This window comes from Lissotriton helveticus, chromosome 4_2 (assembly GCF_964261635.1).
Source record: "Lissotriton helveticus chromosome 4_2, aLisHel1.1, whole genome shotgun sequence".
NCBI classification, from domain to species: Eukaryota; Metazoa; Chordata; class Amphibia; order Caudata; family Salamandridae; genus Lissotriton; species Lissotriton helveticus.
In genome coordinates, this window is record NC_136064.1 from 112,345,479 (window position 1) to 112,367,969 (window position 22,491).

Here is a 22,491-nt window from a genome sequence, read left to right on the forward strand (position 1 = left end):
GGTGGGAGGAGCAGCGGCCTCCGCCGTGGCTACAGTTGATGCGCAGTGTGTGTTCGAGGGAGGCGGGACAGTGATGTGGTTTGTGAGATTCGACCGGGATGGGATGTGCCCGTTTTCTTGTAGGGTTGGAATTGTGGATAAAGAAGGTGTTCATGGATCAGAGTGGAAGTACGGCTGATGATGGAGTTTCAGGTTCTTTCTCTTGAACAGTCTTAGGGTTATTGATATAATGATGTGGCTTGTCGGAGTGAAAGGGTAAATATGGTTGGATTGTGACGGTGGTTGGTTCATAGGATCAGCAGCAATGACGGTAATAGGCCAACAAGGTTGTGAAGGTCAATTAGGGATGGGTTTATATGATTTTAGTCCTCGCTAGTTGAATGGTTAGATGATCATATGCTCACATGGTCCGGGCTTTGATACACTGTAAGTTTGTATATTGGAAGGGCTGTATGTGTGTAAACGTGAGTAGTGAAGCTTGGATAGAGTAAAACAATGCCTCCATTTGTCAGGAGTAGTAAGCGCTATATAAATACAATTATAATATAGTCTCTTAACACACAGCGGTCGGGCAGTCAGTTGTGTCATACAGGCTGCAGAATAGTTCCCTCACGCTGCTTGACCCTCTTGCCCTCAGATAAGGATGTGGGTCACATCCAGCACCCAGTACTGTGCCAGTCCACAGCAATAGACCAGCCATCACCAACGGGGCAGGCGTGGAGTACCTATCGCATGCCACTGGCCAACGAAGGACTTTAATCTAGTCTTCTACTGCAGGTCCTAACTTGATGCACACTAGGACTACTTTTTGGCGTCTCACAATGACAATCCGATATTAACAAAGTGCATCAGAGCAGATCTCGCCGCCATTCCTCCCTCCAACCTCTGCCTGCTCAGGAACATAATCCTGATCCAAAACGTCTCTGCATGAAGAACCCAGTACAGTAACCAGCTACGCAGACAGTGATCTTAAAAATAGCATAAAGTGACTCGCAGAGCTGGTAAAACCTGTATCCTTATTGAAAACCATAAACACACATTTTCCTTTCACCACCCCGCTAAGAACTGTTGCCCATAAAGCAATAACCGCATCTCGGTGCTTTTCACACCCATGGAAACACTTCCCACACAGGCTCAAAATAAAGACAATAAACCCTCCAGCCATGCACCCTACACAATGTAGCCTGCTACCCGCGTAGGCAAGTTCTTCCTCTCCCCACATAGAAGTAGTAAGTCCTATGTAAATGTTACAGTACTATACAGTTACAGGGGACCCTAACTTTAACACACTATGACTTTGGAACTGATACACCTTTAAACGATGGTTCATTTTGTAACTGTGGTCAGCTCGGCTTCCTCGCACCTGGGGACTTGACCCTTCACAAGGCGTGTGAAGTCCAGCTGTGTCCTGGCTCCTCTGGTGCACAAAAAAGGTAAACTGGAAGACCCCTATGGGCTTATGTTTGGGTTGAAGCAGGCTCACCCTCCTGGCCTTTTAAAATCATCAGAACAGCTCCTCGCCCCATGGTAGTTTTTGCTTGTTCTGGTCACCTGGGTTGGAGTGATGTTGTGGCATTGGTAAGTCACTGTTCCTTGAGATCCCCAACTTCCATCCGGCTGTGCCTTGTGCTTTCTTCCTCTTAATCAGGGCACGTCCTCCTGACAGGGACAGTCCAGTTCCTTGTGTAGGCAGGAGAGTCTTCCTCCCTTCCAAGTCAAGGATCAGAGGAGGTCCTCAAATCTAGCGGAGGAATGGGAACTGCAGAGAAGCTCTACTTGTGGTCTTCTTTCTTTTAGTGATATGTAAACCTTCTGGGGTCTGGGAGACGAATGAGCCAAGAACAGCCTGAGGGGGGCAGGACTTATCTTTCTCTAATGGACGAAGGTCCACAGCCCGAGCTAATCAGTGTCCTGTGGTTTGATGAGGTCTGAGTCCCCTCCAGTCCTCTGGGAGACTTTCTCATCCTTTTAATAACCACATTTGCAAGATTCCTGCCCTGGCACCTCGGAGACTTGTTTGAGCTGGCTCCGCTGTGATGTGTTTCCTCCATGTCTAGAGGCTCTCTTCTGAGGCGAGTTGGCCACAATACAGGAAACAAGGGAGGGGTGAGGGGACCTATGTAAAGACAAAGGGACTGGTATTGCTGGACCCCTCACCTCCACCACGACTTCAGCCTGCACAGCTGTGGTGTTCGAGATGGGCATCACCGGCTCTTAGCACAAAGGAGACCGCACCCTTGTGCAGCACACATACATGGGGTCCAGTGGAACTCAGCACCACCCGCCCAGTTATAATCAAACAAACCCACACTCCAGAGGCATCCGGCATACATGTCTGAGACCCCCCCCCCCCCGCCGCCCAGTTATAATCAAACAAACTCACACTCCAGAGGCATCCGGCATACATGTCTGAGACCCCCCCCCGCCGCCCAGTTATAATCAAACAAACTCACACTCAAGAGGCATCCGGCATACATGTCTGAGACCCCCTCAGCCCCCCCTCCAACCCCCCCCCCACCGTTATAATCAAACAAGCCCACACTCAAGAGGCATCCGGCATAGTCTGAGACATGTAAAAGGGTAAGACCCCCATTATCCTAGGCTGAATGGACCATTCCCCCACACCAAGGATACAGATAAAAATGTCTGTGACGGTGCGAGACAATCAAAGCATAGAGCCATGTTCCGAAGGCAGGAGGCTGTCACTCGAAAGGGTGTACGTTGGGTGCCCCCTAACATCAGAACCAAGCTCAGTTGATGCCATCCCACGTACAACCCATGTCCTCATTTCTCTTGATCTGATCCTGGCCGGTCTCAACAAGTGTCGTCCTCGTCTCCATATATGTGTCTATCCCCCGAAGTAACGGTTATTGTCTCCTTTTCTCTGCACTGATGGCCAGATTTCGTTTTGCTGCGATATGATTCAATGCTGCTGCTAATTCTTCTCTTCATCTCTTTCAGCCATCCAGCTCAGTGAGAGCGGCAGCGACTCTGACCTGGAGTCTCGCGGGATGAGACACAAACAGCCCCACATGTTGCAGGAGAACACACGCATGGGCATGGGCATGGACAATGACGAAAGCATGATGTCCTATGGAGTAGATGGTGGGGCCATCACACACGTGATTGAGGACAGTAACATCAGGCAAGTACTATGACCGGGGCCTTTAGCTTCCCAGAGTCGTGTTTTCTTCTTAAGCCAGCGGCTGTTTTCAACTTGGTCGTTCTCTTGTGTCTCTCGGTCCTCGTCTGTTCGCATTTACTGTTGCCTGCCTGCACTAGGGTCGGCGCTTGGTTTTCAACATAATGCCAGCACTGAGCTGTGCATCAGTCTGTCACTGACGTGCTATCAAGACTTTTATCATTGTTCCCGGATCTTACTTAAACTGAAAGGTCACAACAAAGATGAGGTCATGAATATGGTCTTCCTGTGGCTACTTAACAAAAAATATCCACTCACATGGACGAGGATGCCTTAAACTGTTTGCGCAGCTACGGCTCTCCACGCCTCCGTGAAATCATCACCTGATAAGAGCTCAGTCCCATGTAAAGCAACAGTGGCTTCCAAGCTCTTGTTTCGGCAGTTTGGTACGTATAATGCTGCATTTATAATGGGAATACCAAAGCTATAAGTATCATCATTCAAAGAGGACTCCGTTACTGGACGAGGGTACTACCTGCTGTCAAGTTGTACCTGAACCTCACCTTATGAGTCTTTTGAACACTGCAAACTCTACACTATGTTCTTTCAAGAAACAACATGGCCGGCAGAAGGGCAGACATGACATCATTACTATTTCCTGCTGAATTCTCTTTCATCGTCAGTAGTGGAAGGGAGGCATTATTCAGATCCCCTCTGCATGTTTAGTTACGGTAAAAACATATTCCAAATCAAATTTCAAAGCTTTATTCGACATTTGTCATAAAAGCATCAATCCCTATCCTATACAATAAATACTATATCTAAAAAAAATTCATTTAAAAAACATATTAAACAGTGACAGTCGAATGCTTTTTACATTTAAGATTTTTGTCAAGTCATAAAAACACAATTAAAATAACAGTTATAATGTACATCTATTTCATATATTTTAAAGCCATTTAGACAGGACAGCCATATTTCATTGTATTACATTTGGCAGTAATGAACGTGAACGGATTACCCAAGCCCAAGCAAGAAATTTTGCTACCGCAATCACTACTAAAGCGGAACAGTCAGATTTTAATATTCTTAGTGCAGTTGATTGGCAACGAGTTCCCATATTTAAACAGACTGGCTTCAACCATTTACGCCTTGGGCTGGCATATAGGGGACAACAGAACAATAAATGGGATATATGCTCCAGTTGGTCCTTACAATAATGACAGTGATCGTCCCGCAAAGGGTTCCAGTGTTTCGTAAAGATATTCACAGGAAGTGTTCCAATCCGGAATTGGAAATATAATTTCCTGTCATAAGGACGTTCGATTAAGTCCCAATAATCTTCACATGATGGAAACATCTTAATGTCCAAAAAGCAAGATGACAAATTAGATAAAGTGCCTTTTTGATACATTGTTGAATAACCATCTCCCAATACAATTCTTTCAATGTGGTTTTCGTTGGAAAATGAGCCACATCCGTATTGCCCCACAAATGTTCCAGTTTCAGCTTTTCAAGAGTAGAGCATAGTTCTTTTAGCCATGAAATGCAATGGAATTGATCACACTTTACTACATCTAAAAGTGCTGTTAAATAGTGGGATAGCTCTGGTGTCACCATCAGGCGCCTCCAATATAGCAAAGGCCGTAGCCGAGCTATGTCCTCTACATTTTTTTTGCCAAGATCCAATTTTAAAGGAATTGTGGGTGTACTCTGTGTGGCCATTACAAGTCCTCGAAGAAATCTATTTTCTGCTCTCCCCAAGTCACTCAAATTTGAAAAGCCCCATAACTCGGAGCCATACAAACAGGAGCTCAGTACCTTCATGTTATAGATTTCAAGGGCACAATTAATCGGTTTTGACAATGAGGCACGGTGTTTACGGGCTACCACCCCTGCTAATTGGTTAAACTTTAGGACTGCCGTGTTAATGTGCGAGTTCGAGGCATGTGGGCTGCTAAATTCATATCTTAGCATTAGATCGCCGCCTAGTGTTGGGTCCGGATGATCGCACATTGTTGTCCTGGAAGAGTCTTCGAAGTATCCTGAGATAGGTGGCTCCTCCCCTGGACTACAGTGCGCATGGGCATCGGCTCCATCCCCAGATTGTTTTTTTCCGCCATTGGGTTCGGATGCGGTCTCGACGTCTCTCTGTCGGAACCGAGAAAAACTAACTTTTTCAGGCCAAAAGGCCTTGTTTTCATAGCGTCGGTATTGTTTGCGCACGGTCTCGAGTTCTTCCGTCTCTTTGAGTCGGAATCAGCGGTGTATTTTCACTCTTCGGACATCGAGGCCTTCTCATCGCGACACGACCGCAACTTTCCAGCATGGAGCGGAGTCCGTTTAAGTACTGCCCGCTCTGTGGGTCCAAATACCCACATATAGACGTCCACCCGGTCTGTAACAAATGCCTTTCACCAGACCATAACGAGGACAACTGCATGGCCTGCGCAAGATTCAGGTCCAAGAAGACACTCAAGCTTCGGCGCGCGGTGCGCCTTGAGGCCAGACAAGCGGCCCCGGATCCAGAAAACATCTTCGGCGACCAAGAAGAAGAGGACCATCTTCAAATCTCCCCGCCCGAGACGGAGGTCGAGGCAGATCCGGAACATGACGATGGAGTCGGGGGTCAAGGCCTTGAATACGTCGAAGAGGTAGGGGACGACGAAGAGGTTTATGGGGCCGCGGAAGATAGCTCAGCGGACGAGCTATGCCCCGAAGTTTACGAAGATCAAGATCGGGTCACGGGATCGCCTGTCGGCCTTACCCTAGACCCCGTACCGCAAGCCACGGCCCCGCCTTCCGGCCCGGCCACGGACAAACTTGCTGGGCAGGCCGTATCGAAACCGAAACAGAAACCAACGGTATCGACTACACCTAAAATGGCCGACCCAAAATCGAAACCGAAACTTATGGAGTCGAGCACACCTAAGATGGCGGCCGTACCACAGAAAACGACCAAAACCGCTGTTCCATCGACTCCGTCGACCTCCGGTCCTCAGAAGTCGAAGAAAACTGTTGATTCCACTGTGTCAAAATCGACGCCGGAGGAGGGATCCTCTAAGAAGGGTGGTCGGCATGGCTCAACCGCTGCGGCGCCGTCAAAGCCCGCAAAAGCCAGCGAAGCGGCTCCGGTTCCGACTGGGACTCCGTTAGTCGGACGCGTGGTGGAGACGGAGCCGACAAAGTCGCACGGATCGAAGGCTGGTACATCTGCGCATCGGTCCAAAGACTCTGGGTCGGCGGCTGCGGCATCATCGTCAAAGACTCAGAAGGGACACCAGGACGTCGGATCCGAGGGCAAGGTCAAGGCCTCCTCGTCGGCGCCAAAGCCCACTGCAAGTGACACGTCCCCCATCGCCTCTTCGCTGCAGAGGATCAGGGAGAAAGCCTTGGCTACGTCGGCTCCGATGCCATCGCCACAGAAGCCTATGGACATTCCGGTGAAGCCCGCAAGTAAGCTTCTCTTCCTTCTGCCGCCAAAAGAGGCGCCGAAGGCCTTTTCAACGAAATCGACGCCAAAAAAGTCGGATTCTTCCACGGCGGGGGCACTTTCAAGTCGGGTACTCGACTCAGAAGAGGATTCGGAGCATTTTATCGACGCAGACACTGGCAAATTGACCCTTTACAAAAGGAGGATCACTTCACAGCCAGTGGACTCCTATGTCATCCCCCTCAAGAAGAAAAGGCTTCCTCAGGACGCTTCAGGCCTCATGGAACCCATCCAACCTCCTCCAAGAAGGAGCCCAACTCCTTCCCCAGAACAATCTGAGGGTGAGGGATATAATGAGGATGACCAGTACACTTTCCCCATCAATGAACCAGATGCACAGCCGGATTCATATGATGACGTTGGGGACCAAGGCACCCAGGATGTGGGGCAAGACCCACAGCCTGACCCACAGCCTTTCAGTGCACGTGCTTCCCCGACTGAAGATTCAGCAGGTTTTCATGCACTCCTGGAAAGGGCAGCTGCTAATCATGATGTAGACATGCATGCTGACCCAGTGGAAGAGGACTTTCTATTTGACACTTTTTCAGTTTCTGAAAGGACTGTAAAGACACTGCCTATGCTCAAGGGGGTCCTAAAACATGCTGCGGACATCTTCAAAGAACCTACCAGGGCGAGAGTGGTCAATCCACGTATTGAAAAAAAGTACAGACCAGCACCTGCGGACCCTGCATACATTCGGGGACAGTTGCCGCTGGACTCCCTGGTGGTCGCAAATGCCCGCAAAAGGGCCAACTCCCAAACAACGGGTGAAGCTCCTCCCCCGGATAAGGAGTCCAAAGTGCTAGAGGCAGGAGGCAAAAGAGTTGCTGCACAGGCTGCCAACTTTTGGCGTATTGCAAATACACAGGCACTCTTGGCACGTTATGATAGGGCGCATTACGACACCCTAGAGAGAGTTTTAGAACACCTGCCTTCGCAGTTTCAAGAGGGCACCAAACTGCTTATAGAAGAGGGAAAACTGATCTCCAATGCGGCCATAAAGTGCGCACTTGATGCAGCAGACACAGCAGCTAGGGCCATTAACACTAGCGTCATGCTAAGGCGACAGGCGTGGCTCCGCATATCGGGGTTTAAGCCTGACATACAAACAACCATACTAAATCAGCCCGTCAATCCTGATAGACTGTTTGGTCCAGATGTTGACACCACCCTTGAAAAGATTAAAAAAGACACCGAAACTGCTAAGTCTATGGGGGCACTGCAGTCACAACAGTTTCGGGGCAATAATTTTCGTCGCTCAGGTGCACGTGGAGTCACCAGAGGACAAATGGGTCAACAGTCACAGTTCTCTAGAGGTGGAGCACCATCCTCGTACCCCAAACAGAACAAGGGGGGATATCGAGGAAACAGCACTTGAGGACGCGGCAGAGGGAACAACAACTCCCGCTCCTCTGCCCCAAGCAAACAGTGACTCTCTGTCACTGCCCCCCCACCACTTAGGTTATTGTCTAGAGTTAACATCCACTCCACCCAACATTCCACCAAGGCAACGGCCTATGTCCGCAGAGCACTTGCACTTATTGCAGCAAGAGGTAGTGGTGATGCTGCAAAAAGGCGCAATCGAGCTCGTGCCAGTGGAGGAGGAAGGCACAGGGGTGTACTCCCTGTACTTCCTTATTCCAAAAAAGGACGGATCTCTCAGACCCATTCTGGATCTACGTCCCCTCAACCTGTATATACTGTCAGAACATTTCCATATGCTCACACTGCAACAGATTCTTCCCTTGTTAAACCAGGGGGACTTCTTAGCAACCTTAGACCTCAAGGATGCTTATTTCCACATACCACTACACCCATCCCACAGAAAATACCTCAGGTTCACTATCCAAGGCAAACATTATCAGTTCAAAGTCCTACCCTTCGGAGTCACCACAGCCCCAAGAGTTTTTACCAAGTGTCTGGCGACAGTAGCGGCGCACCTCAGGAGGCACGGCATCCATGTCTACCCCTACCTGGACGACTGGCTCGTTCAAGCCAAGTCAGAACAACAGTGCGCCGCGGACATGTCGACTACCATTCACCTCCTTCACGATCTGGGCTTCTCGCTGAACTACCCAAAGTTGCATCTTCAGCCGGCACATGTCTGGCAGTTTCTAGGCGCGACGATCAATACCCTGACGGCCGTGGCTCAACCAAACCAAGTCAGGGTAGACAGCATGCAGTCTCTAATCCAGAAGTTCAGACCACAACACTCGCTTCCAGCCAGAGTGTTCATGCAGTTGATAGGCATGATGGCCTCCTGCATCTTCATAGTCCCTCACGCACGGCTACATATGCGCCCGCTCCAGGAGTGCTTAGCGAATCAGTGGACACAGGCTCGTGGGCAATTGACAGACCTAGTGTTGGTTACCAGTCGGGCATACGACTCTCTGCATTGGTGGACTCCACACAACCTTTGCAAGGGCCGACTGTTCCAGGAGCCAGTGCCACAGATTACCCTGACAACGGACGCATCTCTCCAGGGATGGGGAGCTCATCTGCTCGATTACACTGTGCAGGGACTATGGACGACGCAGCAACAGAAGATGCACATCAACTATCTGGAACTGATGGCGATCTTCATGGCACTCAAGTCCTTCATTGTACATCTGTGCAACAAGGTAGTGTTAGTCCGGACGGACAACATGACCGCGATGTACTACATTCAAAAGCAGGGGGGCACCCACTCGCCACAGCTGTCTCATCTGGCTCAGGGCATGTGGCGGTGGGCCATTCAGAGGAACATCTTCCTCATGGCAGAACACCTCCCGGGCAAGGACAATCTGATGGCGGATCTGCTCAGCAGACACAGCCATCAAATGCACGAGTGGGAGTTACACCCATCGGTACTCCACCCGTACTTCCAGCAGTGGGGTCATCCGGAGATAGACCTGTTCGCAACAAAGGAAAACGCAAAATGCCAACACTTTGCCGCCAGGTTCCCTCACCCACAGTCGCAGGGGAATGCGATATGGATGAACTGGTCAGGCAAATTTGCGTACGCTTTTCCGCCAGCCCCTCTGATACCGCTGGTGGCAAGAAAGCTAAGGCAGCACGCGATGACTCTCATCCTGGTTGCTCCAACGTGGGCGCGCCAAGCATGGTACACCACGTTCCTCGAACTCTCAGTGGTGCCGCATCAAAGACTGCGCCTCACGCCCAGACTTTTGACGCAGAACCATGGAGAAATTCAGCATCCAGATCCGCAACAGCTCAACCTGGCGATCTGGCTCCTGAAGTCCTAGAGTTCGGATACCTTAACCTACCTCCAGAATGCATGAACATCATCAAGGAGGCAAGGACGCCAACTACCAGAGCATGCTATGCTGCAAAATGGAAGCGTTTTGTCATTTACTGTACAGCCAATGACATCAACCCGCTAGATGCATCTATCCCTAACATCATTTGTTATCTGCTACATCTGTACAAGTGCAATCTAGCGTTCACTTCTATTCGGATACACCTATCCGCTATCGCAGCATATCTTCAGAATAGGCAGCATCTCTCTGTCTTCAGGGTGCCTGCCATTAAAGCTTTCCTTGAAGGTCTGAAACGAGTCATTCCCCCAAGAACACCGCCAGCTCCGGTGTGGAACCTCAATGTGGTCCTCACCAGACTGATGGGACCACCATTTGAACCACTGCACTCGTGTGAACTCCAGTTCCTAACGTGGAAAGTGGCTTTCCTAATCGCTATAACGTCGCTAAGGCGTGTTAGTGAGCTGCAAGCGCTCACAATCCAAGAGCCATTCATTCAGATTCATCCAAATAGGGTAGTGCTACGTACTAACCCCAAATTCCTTCCGAAGGTGGTGTCACAGTTTCATCTCAACCAAACTATTGACTTACCAGCATTCTTCCAAAACCCACAAACGGTGGCGGAAAGGATGCTCCATACGTTAGACGTACGGAGGGCGTTGATGTACTACATTGACAGAACACAACACTTTAGGAAAACAAAACAACTTTTTGTTGCCTTCTCACCACAACACAAAGGCAACCCTATTTCCAAAGCAGGAATAGCCAGGTGGATCGTTAAGTGCATCCAAATATGTTATCAAAAAGCCAAGCGCACTTTAACGATACCCCCAAGAGCGCACTCCACACGCAAATTGGGGGCATCCATGGCTTTCCTAGGGAACATTCCTTTAGAGGATATTTGCAGAGCAGCCACGTGGGTTACACCACATACCTTTACAAAACACTACTGTGTTGATGTACATTCCAAGCAGCAAGCTGCTGTAGGACAGGCTGTTCTCAAGACACTTTTTCAGGTTTCTGCAGCTGGCACGGGCAACCGCCGCTGATGGAGGGACTGCTATGTATTCTATGCTAAGATATGAATTTAGCAGCCCACATGCCTCGAACTGAATATGCTACTTACCAGTATGCATCTGTTCTTGGCATGTAGGGCTGCTAACATTCATATCGCCCACCCTCCTCCCCGGTGCCTGTCGCAGCTGCAGATATACTCTTGTATTCAATCATTAGCATGGACATCCTTTACACTTTTCACTCCATCTTCTGCCACAATGGCGAAAAACAATCTGGGGATGGAGCCGATGCCCATGCGCACTGTAGTCCAGGGGAGGAGCCACCTATCTCAGGATACTTCGAAGACTCTTCCAGGACAACAATGTGCGATCATCCAGACCCAACACTAGGCGGCGATCTAATGCTAAGATATGAATGTTAGCAGCCCTACATGCCAAGAACAGATGCATACTGGTAAGTAGCATATTCATTTCCATTTCATGTCTCCCTGTAGGATTATTCCTAAGTAAGAGAAAGCATCTACTTCCTCAAGTGGGGTGCCCTTGTACGTAATCACACCCTTGAACTTAGAGTGATGATTAAGGCACATGAATTTGGTCTTGGTTGTGTTCAATTCAAGGCCCCTCTCATCACAAAATTCGCCAAAGGCATCAACCACTTTTTGGAGACCACTCGGTGTACGCGAGAGTAGAAGCGTATCGTCCGCAAACATTAATACGGGTACACGTGAGCCTGCAATAATTGGCGCATCAGTAGGGAATTTCTTCAGGTGGTCAACAATACCATTAATGTAAATTGAGAACAAGGTTGGGGCCAAGACACAGCCTTGCCTCACCCCTCGCTCCACTGGAAAGGACTCAGTCACTTCTCCCTGTTTACCCCATCTGATTTTAGCAAAATTGTTTTCATGGAGGCGTACTAGGAGGGTAAGAAGTTCCTGACTTAGCCCATTTGCGGCCAGGGTCTGCCAAAGTTTTCCTCTTGGGACCAGATCGAAAGCTGCTTTCAGATCTACAAAGACAGCATATAATGGGCCCTTTTTTAAAGTAACATTTCTCCAAAAGATTGTTATAAAGTAGAAAACTTGGTCGACACTACTGGTCAATGGGCGAAACCCTGCTTGGTAAGGTGACAGTATATTGTTTCCATCAATCCATTGCTGCAGCTTATTCTGGACTAATCGCCCCATTAACTTTTGCGCTGTGTCAATAAGACTGATGGGTCTATAATTTTTCGCCAGGGATTCCGTCCATACCCGGTGCTTTTCCCCCTGATACGCAATCCATGGCCAGACTGACATCTCTTTCAGTAAATATGTTATGTTTAAAGGAAATGTTAGAAGGGGGGGGATTTTCGGCGTGAATTGAGTTACATGCGTACTGTGGTTTAAAAAACTCAATCCAGTCTTTTTTTGCTACATGATTTTGTGGCTGTTCAGCTATCCCACCCCTGTCCCATTTAACTGTGGCCCAAAAAAGTTTAGAATCCTTTGCTGCGCAAGCCTTCTTCAGCTCGCACCAGCTTTCCTCGTCCCAGCTTTTTTTAGCATGTTTTTGGGCTAATCTATATGCGTCTCTCGCCTTCCTAACTAACGTGGAGTTGCCCATTCTTAGTGCTATGCTTAAATTTTGGCGTGCTTGTCTACAATGTGTATCATACCAGCCCTGCCTAGGATATTCCTTTTTATCTCTTCTGGGATTTACAGATTTCACAAAAAAACCTTGGAGTTTAGAATTTTTTTTTTTATATGTCTCCATCATGTGGGCCTGGAAGTTGGGTTTCTCACAGTAGGGCTTAATGTTATTTACCTCTTCTATAACTACTTTTTTAAGGTCCTCAAGTCTCGATGTGTCCTCAATCAGCATTCTCCATTTCAAATGGCGCTGGTTGTTCGAGCAGACAACATCTTGGGTGACCCGTTCAGTTTCATTTACATCATCCATAGTCTTGTGATAGGTGCGGAGGGTCAAACACAAGGGATTGTGATCACTTTCCGTTCTTGTCTCCACAGACATATCTACCATTTTACTCCATGCCCTTAAGTCTATCAGAAAGTAATCAATTCTACTGGTGGCCCGTCCATTGTCAAATGTGTTGTTCCCATTTATATCTGAGGGCGTACGCCCATTTGCCGCTCTCAGGCCTCTTGCCAGGCAAAAGCTCTTTAGTTGTATTGCTACAGCACTCCATCTTTTAATTGCTGGAACCTCCAACTGGGGTATGCCCCATTTACTGTCCTCCTCCTCAGACAAGAACCTATCTTCTTCACCCATAGGTTCAAAAGTAGAATTAAAATCCCCACCCACAATTACATGGGAATGTGGGTCCAATAATTCCAGTTCGTTTTCTAAAATTGTTACCACTTCTGAGGTTTTACCTCTACCAACACCCCTAGCATATACATTAAGCAAAGCTAGTTCTTGACCACTGTCCCATCTAATGATCACTGATAAAATGTCATTTGAAGGGGGAGATCTTTGGGTTATAGAACAATTCAACCTCTGATCAATCCAGATTAATAGGCCTCCAGAAGGGCGTCCTGACTGATTTCTAATTGCTGGTATAAAATAATTTAGATAACCGTGGTGAAAGACTGGTTCTAGTGCCCAAGTTTCTTGGAACAAGATGATGTCGAATTGGTCAATAAAATCAGCCCATTCGGGAGATGATATCTTGTTATGTATGCCCGCTATGTTCCACGAGATAATTGTCACAGAAGTTGTTCCTGGTTTACATCCTAAAAGGCTGATCTCCTCAGAATTTTCCACACAATCAATATTCATTGCTTTACTCCCCTTCAAACCCTCCACATTTTCTGCTCTCACCATATTTCCCCCCTGCTGGTCTTCGTCTACTACCCCCGATTTTAGGTCTTGAATTCCATTGAGCTGTATTGGCTGTTTGCCCAATTGCATACATGGGAAAACAGCTTGCTTTTCCATGTTTTGCCTTCCTTTGTGAGGAACTGAGGAATATTCGTGCGTTGTAAGTCAATCGCACTCATTTAAGTTGGATAAAGCCGAGAATCTGTTTTCCAAGTGCAGCCCCCAATCATGTCTTGTGCTCTCCCTAGCACTTCTGTTACCCACGACAGACCACTTGGTCCTTAAGACACTCGGCCTTATCCCTGATCCTCTTCTACTATAAAAGAAGTCTAGTGTGAGTGGTATGAGTTCTGCTGTTCTTCGTTGTGGTGGGTATAAATTAAGCAAAATTTCTGATAACACTTCCGGGCCCTTTAAATTCAGCACCACACAGTCCCCCACAAATTTCTTAGCTTTGCTCCCTATCCACTTCACTCTTCTAGCTGAAGTCAAGTCATCTATCAGCTTTTCTTTCCCCCAGGGAGAGATGTGCATGTTATTACTCAACCAATTGAATGCTTTATTTAACAATGTTTCTGGAGGCTCAATCTGTCCTTCATTCAGAGGTGGTACATTAGCAAGAACGAGGATCAGAGGTGACGCTTCTATAACCAGTTCTACAGGTCCTATCTCTATGTTTGGGCCTGGATCAATTGTTTTCCCTGGGATAGATGGCAGTTCAGGATTGGTTGGGTGAGATCTTTGTATATCAGGGATGGAACTAGTTGTCTGGGTAGGGGCTACAACATCTACTACTCCCCTAGATATCGTACCTGTTGTTTCTAATTCCTTAATTTTATCCAGCACCAAATGTGGTATCTCCCCCACATTATCATTACTGGTTTTCAAGAGGATCTCCATTTTATTAACTTTGTCGGTGAGGTGGTCGATTTTAGATAACAATGGCTTGATTATCTTATTAAATTTGTTATCCATCAGATCCATAAGTTTCTTTATGATTGCTTCATTCCAGCCTATGCCCCCTGTTTCTTCTCCCCCTTTGCCTTTTCCGGGGTTCTTTCTAGGAGGAGTTGCTGGTCTTTTCTTATTTGATCTCAACCCTTCTCTTCTAGAGAGGACATTGGAGCCCCTACTAGTTGCTCTTGGGGCGGGGACGGGGGCCAATGGTGAAGAATGGCACTCGATAAGTTCTATATCCTCTTGTAGGGTATCTATATCTCTACCACCTTCATCAATTATGTCAGGGTTAGTTTTAGCTATCAAATCCACAAAAACATTCGGCTCTAAATCATCCGCAAAATGCTGAATGAATGGATCTGTGGTGTTTCCTACATCTATATCTACGAGATTCATACATATATTTCCCCCTTGAGATGATATTGAGGAGTTACTGAGACCCAAAGAAGATCTACGCTCATTATTAATTTTTGCCACCACCTGCACCAAGTAATTGTCCATGGTGTTGGCTGGGGCAATGGGGGTCTTCTGTTTTGACATGTATGGGTCTGGTGAACACAAGTACAGAGATAAAGTAGGACACCCCGGACACCCTTACCAGTATTGATATGCAACACTTCAACCCGTCTTCCCCCTAGTGCATTCACTTAGATAAAGGGAGGGAAAGTTATCTAAATACCTCACAACGGAGATTAATTTTCAATCAGGGGTTGTGGCCCAGTCCAGTCGTGGCCAGTCTTGGACTGTCTTAGACTGTCCGCCCTTAGTCCGGGCTTCGTCCGGCGCGTCCCGCGCGCGTCCTCGCGGGACGAGGGACCTGCAGGCTTCTTATGGTGCGCCGCCTGGCGCGCTGATCACTGACGTCACAGCCCCCCAAGGGCTGCTGGGGGCTGTAGTCCGGCCGGCGGAGCCAAGCCCGGCCGGTCGGTTTCACCCGGGAGTTCAGAGGGGTTCCGGCGGAGCCAAGCCCGGCCGCTGCGCCGCTGGACAGGAGCTTTCAGGTGGGGCAACAGGAAACAACAAGGAAAAAGCATATTCCATAAAGTTATCTGTCTTCTTCCTTTGTTTTCCAGCCCTACTCCTTCCATCACCGGTGTGAGTCCTACATTGCCACCTGTGCAAACAACAATGTCTTATTTTAACTACAAACAACATATTTAGTATAGAATATTTTAATTTAGTTGCCTTTAAAAAAAAACTTCTTACATATCTATTTCTTCATTGTCTAGAACCGTTATTCTTAAAAACTTAAGGAACAAAAGGACTCTTAATGGCTCTAAAATGTGTGCCACATTGAGGGGCAGCTTGAGTCCATAGGTACTTCTGGGAATTAGGACTGCTAGGTGGCATTGTACAACCCTTCTCTAACTTCTTTCTGCTCCAAAAGTGACGAAGCAGAACTGCATATAGGTGCTTCCCCTTCTCGTCAATGTCAGTTATTTGCTATCTGCGCCTTCTACCCAGATCCAGAGCTCCACTCCCTTTTTATGGCAAGTGAGGAATCCTTTCAAATTCTTTTTCCAGTGCGCCAGGAAACGATGTCCCCACTGAAGATTACAGAGTTCAAACCGTGCAGGGACTGACGTAAACCGATTACAGTTATTGACTGCACGAGGCTTGGTGTTTGGGCTTGGGGCACAACTCCAAGGTGTGCGGAGAATGTGCTCTCATGCACCCAAAGGGATCCCAGACCATGTCATGAAGCTGAATGTCACTGAACACTGAAAGACGTCATGAGCCTTGCACTAGTCCCGGTCGAGGGCAGACGTCTATTCCTGCTCTCGAACTGTTCCCGCAACAGGTCCTCTTCACAGTTCAAGTCATACGGTTAGTGAAAGTCTAAGAAGCAGCAGAACCGGTCAAAGCTGGAGTGTACCCCATCCCACCACTCTGTCCAAAGAGCAGCTGGGTGGAGGTGAGGGGGGTATCAAGGAGCCAGCCGTTCTTGCTTCTAATCCCTGATCGAGTAGCTGATTCCACAACTTGTCCTGCTGAACAGCAACTTTCCTCGGCCATCGGCGATGCCACAGCCAATCAAGGCCTTTAAAGAGGCTATGATGTGTATTTTTGACACTCTTCCGACTCCCTCTGGCTCACCAGGATTGATAAGGGCCACCATTCATGTTACCGCTGGCAGGTTTGCCCTTGGCGCCATCTGATTGCCTCAGTCCCGCCCCCTGGTTCCGCACAAATTCTGGTGCTAACTCATAATCTGGCTACAAGACCTGCTCTAGTTCCTTCTTCGTCTACACCATCCCCATGTTGCTGCTGCTGGAGCTTGGCCCTCTGCCAGCTATGGTGTCCGACCCCAATCCGAATCGATCTCTAACAAGATCGCGCCATTACTCCACTTCACCAATTCCGGTTCCTGTACGCTGTGACTCAGACAGAAGGCTTCCTCAGAGGTGCCATCATCCTTTTGGCTCCGATTCAGACTAACGTTTGCCACCAACTTGATGTTTGAACTCCACATTACGATGCCAGTGTGTACCTGGTTTTGCAGGAGGAAGTGAGATTGATACTTCCCCGGATACACAGTTGATTTTTCCCCTGGACCTCCTATGGAGAAGAATTTCATCAGTTGTAGTGATTAGACTTGCAGCTGAGGTTCTAGACATACAAAAGCCTTTAGTTGAAGTAAAGGCCCATGTCCTTACTGAGGCTTTACTCCCTGGGTCAGCTCCATCTGAACCCTTTCTTATATTTAAATGAAGCCCTGATTGACACCATTATGGGCACTTGGGCTAAGCCTTGCTCTTCCCACCAATAAGCGGGCAGGTGACCAGATTACACAAACTGGTGCCTGGTGAGCCGGAGTTTCGTACACAGCATCCTGTTCCTGAGAGTTAGATGGTCCAGGCTTCCACCAGCAAAGTAAATCCTAATGCTTTCCTTACATGTCCTTCCAACAAGGAGTCAAAAACTATTGAGGCATTCTGGAAGCAGCGGTTCTCCTCTACCTGCTTGGCATTGATGTCACTCAGTGCGGTCTGCCTCTTAGTTCGTTATACCTATGCCCTGTGGGACATTGCCAGTGAGAGCTTCTGGAAGAATTTTGGACTTTTTGGGTTCAAACCATTCCGTTCGGCCAGGATGTAGACAGGTATGTGATTATGGCTGGCCTGGCTACTACTGATTGCGTTCGGCATGCAATGGTGCTTTGCTGACATGCATTGATGCAATCTACTGGCTCTTATGAAGCTGTGCAGGCATCCCTTATGAATATAGAAAAACCAAAGGTGATGATGGACGGAGCGTTGACAATACAAACACTCACCCCCAGTCAACTGATCTGGGTTTAATCCATCACCGTTCTTTAGCTCACCCCGCCACCCCAGTTCAGACATGGCCATATGCAAATCAGTCTGACCCTGTGCCTCATGGGAACAGTCCAGCCCGAACTGCCAAGCCATGTCTTCCCTGGACCGGAATCAAGCTTCCCAGGACCGGTTTCTGGCATTACAGCCGTCTTCAGCCTGGCTTGCTTGACTCCAGTGGCAAAGTGAGCAAGGGACTCACGTCTGAGCATACCCTGCCAACTTAGGGCGAACAAAGAAAAACCAAAGGAAATGATGGACGGAGCGTTGACAATACAAACACTCACCCCCAGTCAACTGATCTGGGTTTAATCCATCACCGTTCTTTAGCTCACTCCGCCACCCCAGTTCAGACATGGCTATATGCAAATCAGTCTGACCCTGTGCCTCATGGGAACAGTCCGGTGTCCAACACTAGATGGCAGGAATACGCACTGCACACTATGAACAGATGCTTACGGGTAAGTAACATTTTCCTTCATGCCTATTTTATGCCTTTGAAACAGTAGAGTCAATCTCAGCCTTCCATGAATATTTATTTCTTTACTAAATACAAAGGTTTGTTAATTTAATTTTTGATAGCATAGTTAAGGTTTCACAGAAATGATGTTACACCCAGGAGTAACTGCATCGATCTCAAAGAAGCACACACATCTAGACATGAGTGTTACTAGGACTAGTGCACCACACCATGTCTTCAACACCATGTTCTCTTTTTCCTTACAGTTATGAAAGCTACGAAGAGCGGGGCCCAAAGTCCAACACGCGAGACACAAGCTTCAGCAGCATGGGAGGGTATGGAATCTCCGAGGAAGATGAGGATGAAGAGGAGGAACGCCGCCTGGGGCCAAGCGTGCTCAATCAGGTTCGGCTCTCCGAAGATGACGATAGTGAGGAGTTTCATTCCATCGGTGGCGATAGTGATCTAGACTCTGATAACGAATAACAGAATCCTTCGTTTTGAGAAGGGAGAATCCCAAGGGCCGTCGCAGATCACAGCAGAACATATGAGCTGTGCAACCACCTCTGTGCAAGAAGACTGCAGCTGCCACAGCAGCGGACGCCACTGAACAAAACATGGCCGTGATCGTGGGTTAACCTTGGCTAATGCAGACAGATGTTTTGCAAACACCACCATCAGCCAAGGAAGAGAACTGTGATCTGAACACGAAATGTTCATATCAACCCGATTGCAGCTGCCATTTTAGCCTAAGATGGGTGGGGTCAATGCAAGCGACTTTCCTCGAGGGGAGAGGTGGGGCGATCTTATCTGCTGGAGATGGGATGTGATGTCTGCAGCCATTACAGTACATTGAGCGATCCACAGAAACTGCGTGCCCCAAAGAAAAGGCAACGGCCCCAGAGACGAGCACGATGCTTCACCAGAAGCCCCTGAGATAGACCTGAGCATGTTAGGGTGGTCCATGCTGCTCGTCAAAATCTGGAAGCGTGGTACTATTTTAACAAGTTGTGTTACCCAGGCAACTTTTTAATGCTCTCAACACAAACAACAAAGCAACTTTGTAAAGCTCTCAACTTAAGCAACAGTATCTTTTTTCACATTCAGTTCCTTCTTTTCTCACAGATTGTGTGTCCTTAAGAGCTTTTAGGAGTCCATGCTGCTGCTAACAACTTGTGCGAGACAAGCCAAGCTTCAGACAAAGAGCACCTCCCAGGTGATGGCACTCGTGTGGCATTCATAAGATGTTGGATGTGTTTGAGACGGACCCCCCATACCCAGCAATTCCAGAATGCAAACTGTAGAGAGCATTGAAGCACGGACTCCAAGACCACCCACAGAAGTAGAGCCGCGCTCTCCAGTACAAATGTTGCAAAGCCCAAACCGCTGCCAGGGGCCCTCACCTCTGTGTCTGGGGCCCAAACCGCTGCCAGGGGCCCTCACCTCTGTGTCTGGGGCCCAAACCGCTGCCAGGGGCCCTCACCTCTGTGTCTGGTAGGTGTTACACACCTGATGCTCACGCTCATGCGACACGCAGCTAAAGCTGGGACAAACCCTAAAAGCTGACAACAGCCAGGTAGCGAAGTACTAATGGCGATGTGGAAAAGACCCCTGAAGGTGGTACATTTAACCCCTTCCAGGCTGATGAGGAGCTCAGCTCGTCATGAGCGTAACTTGCCGTGCGCGGATGACGAGCTGAGCTTGTCATGTAACGCGGTATTTTCAAAATAACAGCGGGAAAAGCTGCCGCAGCGATGCGGTTAAAGCATGTGGGAGGACACGCCATTCCGGTTGACAAACTGCATCATTTTTGGATAATGAAAGAAGAGTGTGAGTTTGGTGTGTGACTCCCTGTATGAATTTGGATACCAGGTGGAGTATTCGAGGTCACCGCTGAGCTCGCCGTTTGCACTTCTCAGGGCACAGATGCTGTCACCCGCAGTGTCCGACCTCCTAATGCATCAGACAGGCCGCCACGTCAGTCAGCTTGCTGTGCCAGAAGCCTATTGTGGCAGACAGTCTCTCCAAGTGAGACGTCCTGATGCTTCAGATTGGCTACTCAAGCCGACATCCTGTCGTATCACACACTTGTTTCATCTGATCGTCTTTTCCTTGAGGTCATTTGCCCTGCTTGATAGACTTCTCAATTGGAGCTCAAATACTGAAGACCAGGGCAGACATGGGCCCTCTCCAGTGCACTGCTTTTATACTGTGTTCTATATTGTGCTTTTGATATGTAAATAAAGACAAAATGAGTGTATCCTTCTTACGTTTATTTAAGATTCAGAAAGGCATTCAGTAGCGGCGTCATAATATAGCTGCGGAACAGAGATATGCTGCTTCTAGTTCTTAGGATAGCAGGGTCGCTGGAGAGGGGTACGCACATTGTGGACGGGAGGATAGCAGGGTCCCTGGAGAGGGGTGCACCCGTGTGGGTGTGAGGATAGCAGGGTCCCTGGAGAGGGGTGCACCCGTGTGGGTGTGAGGATAGCAGAGTCCCTGGAGAGGGGTGTACCAGTGTGGGCGTGATGATAGCAGGGTCGCTGGAGAAGGGTGCACCCGTGTGAAGGTGAGGATAGCAGAGTCCCTGGAGAGGGGTGCACCAGTGTGGGTATGAATGTCAGCAGCCCTACATGCCAAGAACAGATGCATACTGGTAAGTAGCATTTTCCGTTCGAGGCATGTGGGCTGCATATCTTAGCATAGACTGTATAGCAGTATCTCTTCTAGCGGTGGTCACCTGTACCAGCTGCAGCAGTCTGGAAAAGAGTTTTAAGGACAGCCTGGCCTACAGGAGCTTGCTGCTTTGTTTGCATGTTTACACAATAGTGTTTAGTGAAAGTGTGTATGGTAGACCATGTAGCTGCCCTACATATGTCTTCAAGGGGAATATTCCCTAGGAAAGCCATGGATGCCCCCATTTTAAGCGTAGAGTGTGCTTTTGGAGGAACTGTTAGAGTGCGTTTAGCTTTTTGATCGCATATTTGAATGCATTTAACTATCCACCTGGCTATTCCTGATTTTGAGATGGGATTCCCTTTATGTTGTGGGGAAAAAGCAACAAACAGTTGCTTTGTTTTCCTAAATGATTTAGTCCTGTCAACATAATATAGCAGAGCTCTCCTTACATCTAGTGTGTGTAGGGTTCTTACAACCACTGACTGTGGGTTTTGGAAGAAAACTGGCAATTCTATGGATTGATTGATATGGAAAGTGGATATGACTTTTGGCGTGAACTTAGGGTTAGTCCGAAGTACTACCTTATTTGCATGAAAGGTTCTTGAATGGTTAGTGCCTGTAGCCCACTCACTCGCCTGAGGGAGGTAATGGCAATCAAAAATGCCACCTTCCATGTTAGAAATTGTAATTCACATGAATGGAGTGGTTCGAAAGGAGGTCCCATAAGTCTGGTAAGTTCTATATTTAAGTTCCAAACTGGTGAAGGTGGGTGCTTTGGAGGGATTATCCTTTTAAGACCTTCCATAAAAGCTTTGATTGGGAGTATTCTAAACAGGGACAGGTGTTGTCTGTTGTGGAGATATGCTGCTATAGCAGCGAGATGTAGCCTTATGGAAGAGTATGCTAGATTGCATCTTTGAAGATGCAAGAGGTAACAGATAATGTTTTGGATGGAAGCAGCTAATGGATTGATTTGGTTATTATTGCAATAAATTACAAATCTTTTCCATTTAGCTGCATAACATGCTCTAGTAGTTGGCCGTCTTGCCTCCTTGATAATGTTCATGCGATCAGGAGGCAAGTTAAGGTATCGAACTCTAAGACTTCAGGAGCCAGATCGCTAGGTTCATCTGATTGGGATCTGGGTGCCTGATTTCTCCATGGTTCTGAGTTAAAAGATGGGGCGAGAGGCGCAGTCTTTGGTGGGGAATGTGGTACTTGGGGGTAGGCGGGCCGGAATAACAAGCTGGGAGGCCGGATATAGTGGGCTATGTCTAAGCCGTTTTTATTGTGCCAATACAAGATATCAGTGACAGTCAAGAAGGGAATCCGAAGACACGCTGG

General features: G+C 48.1%; 1 protein-coding gene across 1 annotated transcript in view; it reads left to right on the top strand.

Annotated features, from left to right (window-relative positions):
• Window positions 1-20,730, top strand: part of LOC144752244 (transcription initiation factor TFIID subunit 1-like) — a 303,153-nt gene extending 282,423 nt beyond the window's left edge. The window contains exons 39-42 of the mRNA XM_078640245.1: window positions 2,962-3,145; window positions 18,735-19,884; window positions 19,967-20,088; window positions 20,221-20,730. Coding sequence (XP_078496371.1) covers window positions 2,962-3,145; window positions 18,735-18,954 — 404 coding nt within the window. The 3' untranslated portion in view covers window positions 18,955-19,884; window positions 19,967-20,088; window positions 20,221-20,730. The remainder of the gene's footprint in view (window positions 1-2,961; window positions 3,146-18,734; window positions 19,885-19,966; window positions 20,089-20,220) is intronic.
• Window positions 20,731-22,491: the final 1,761 nt, after the last annotated feature.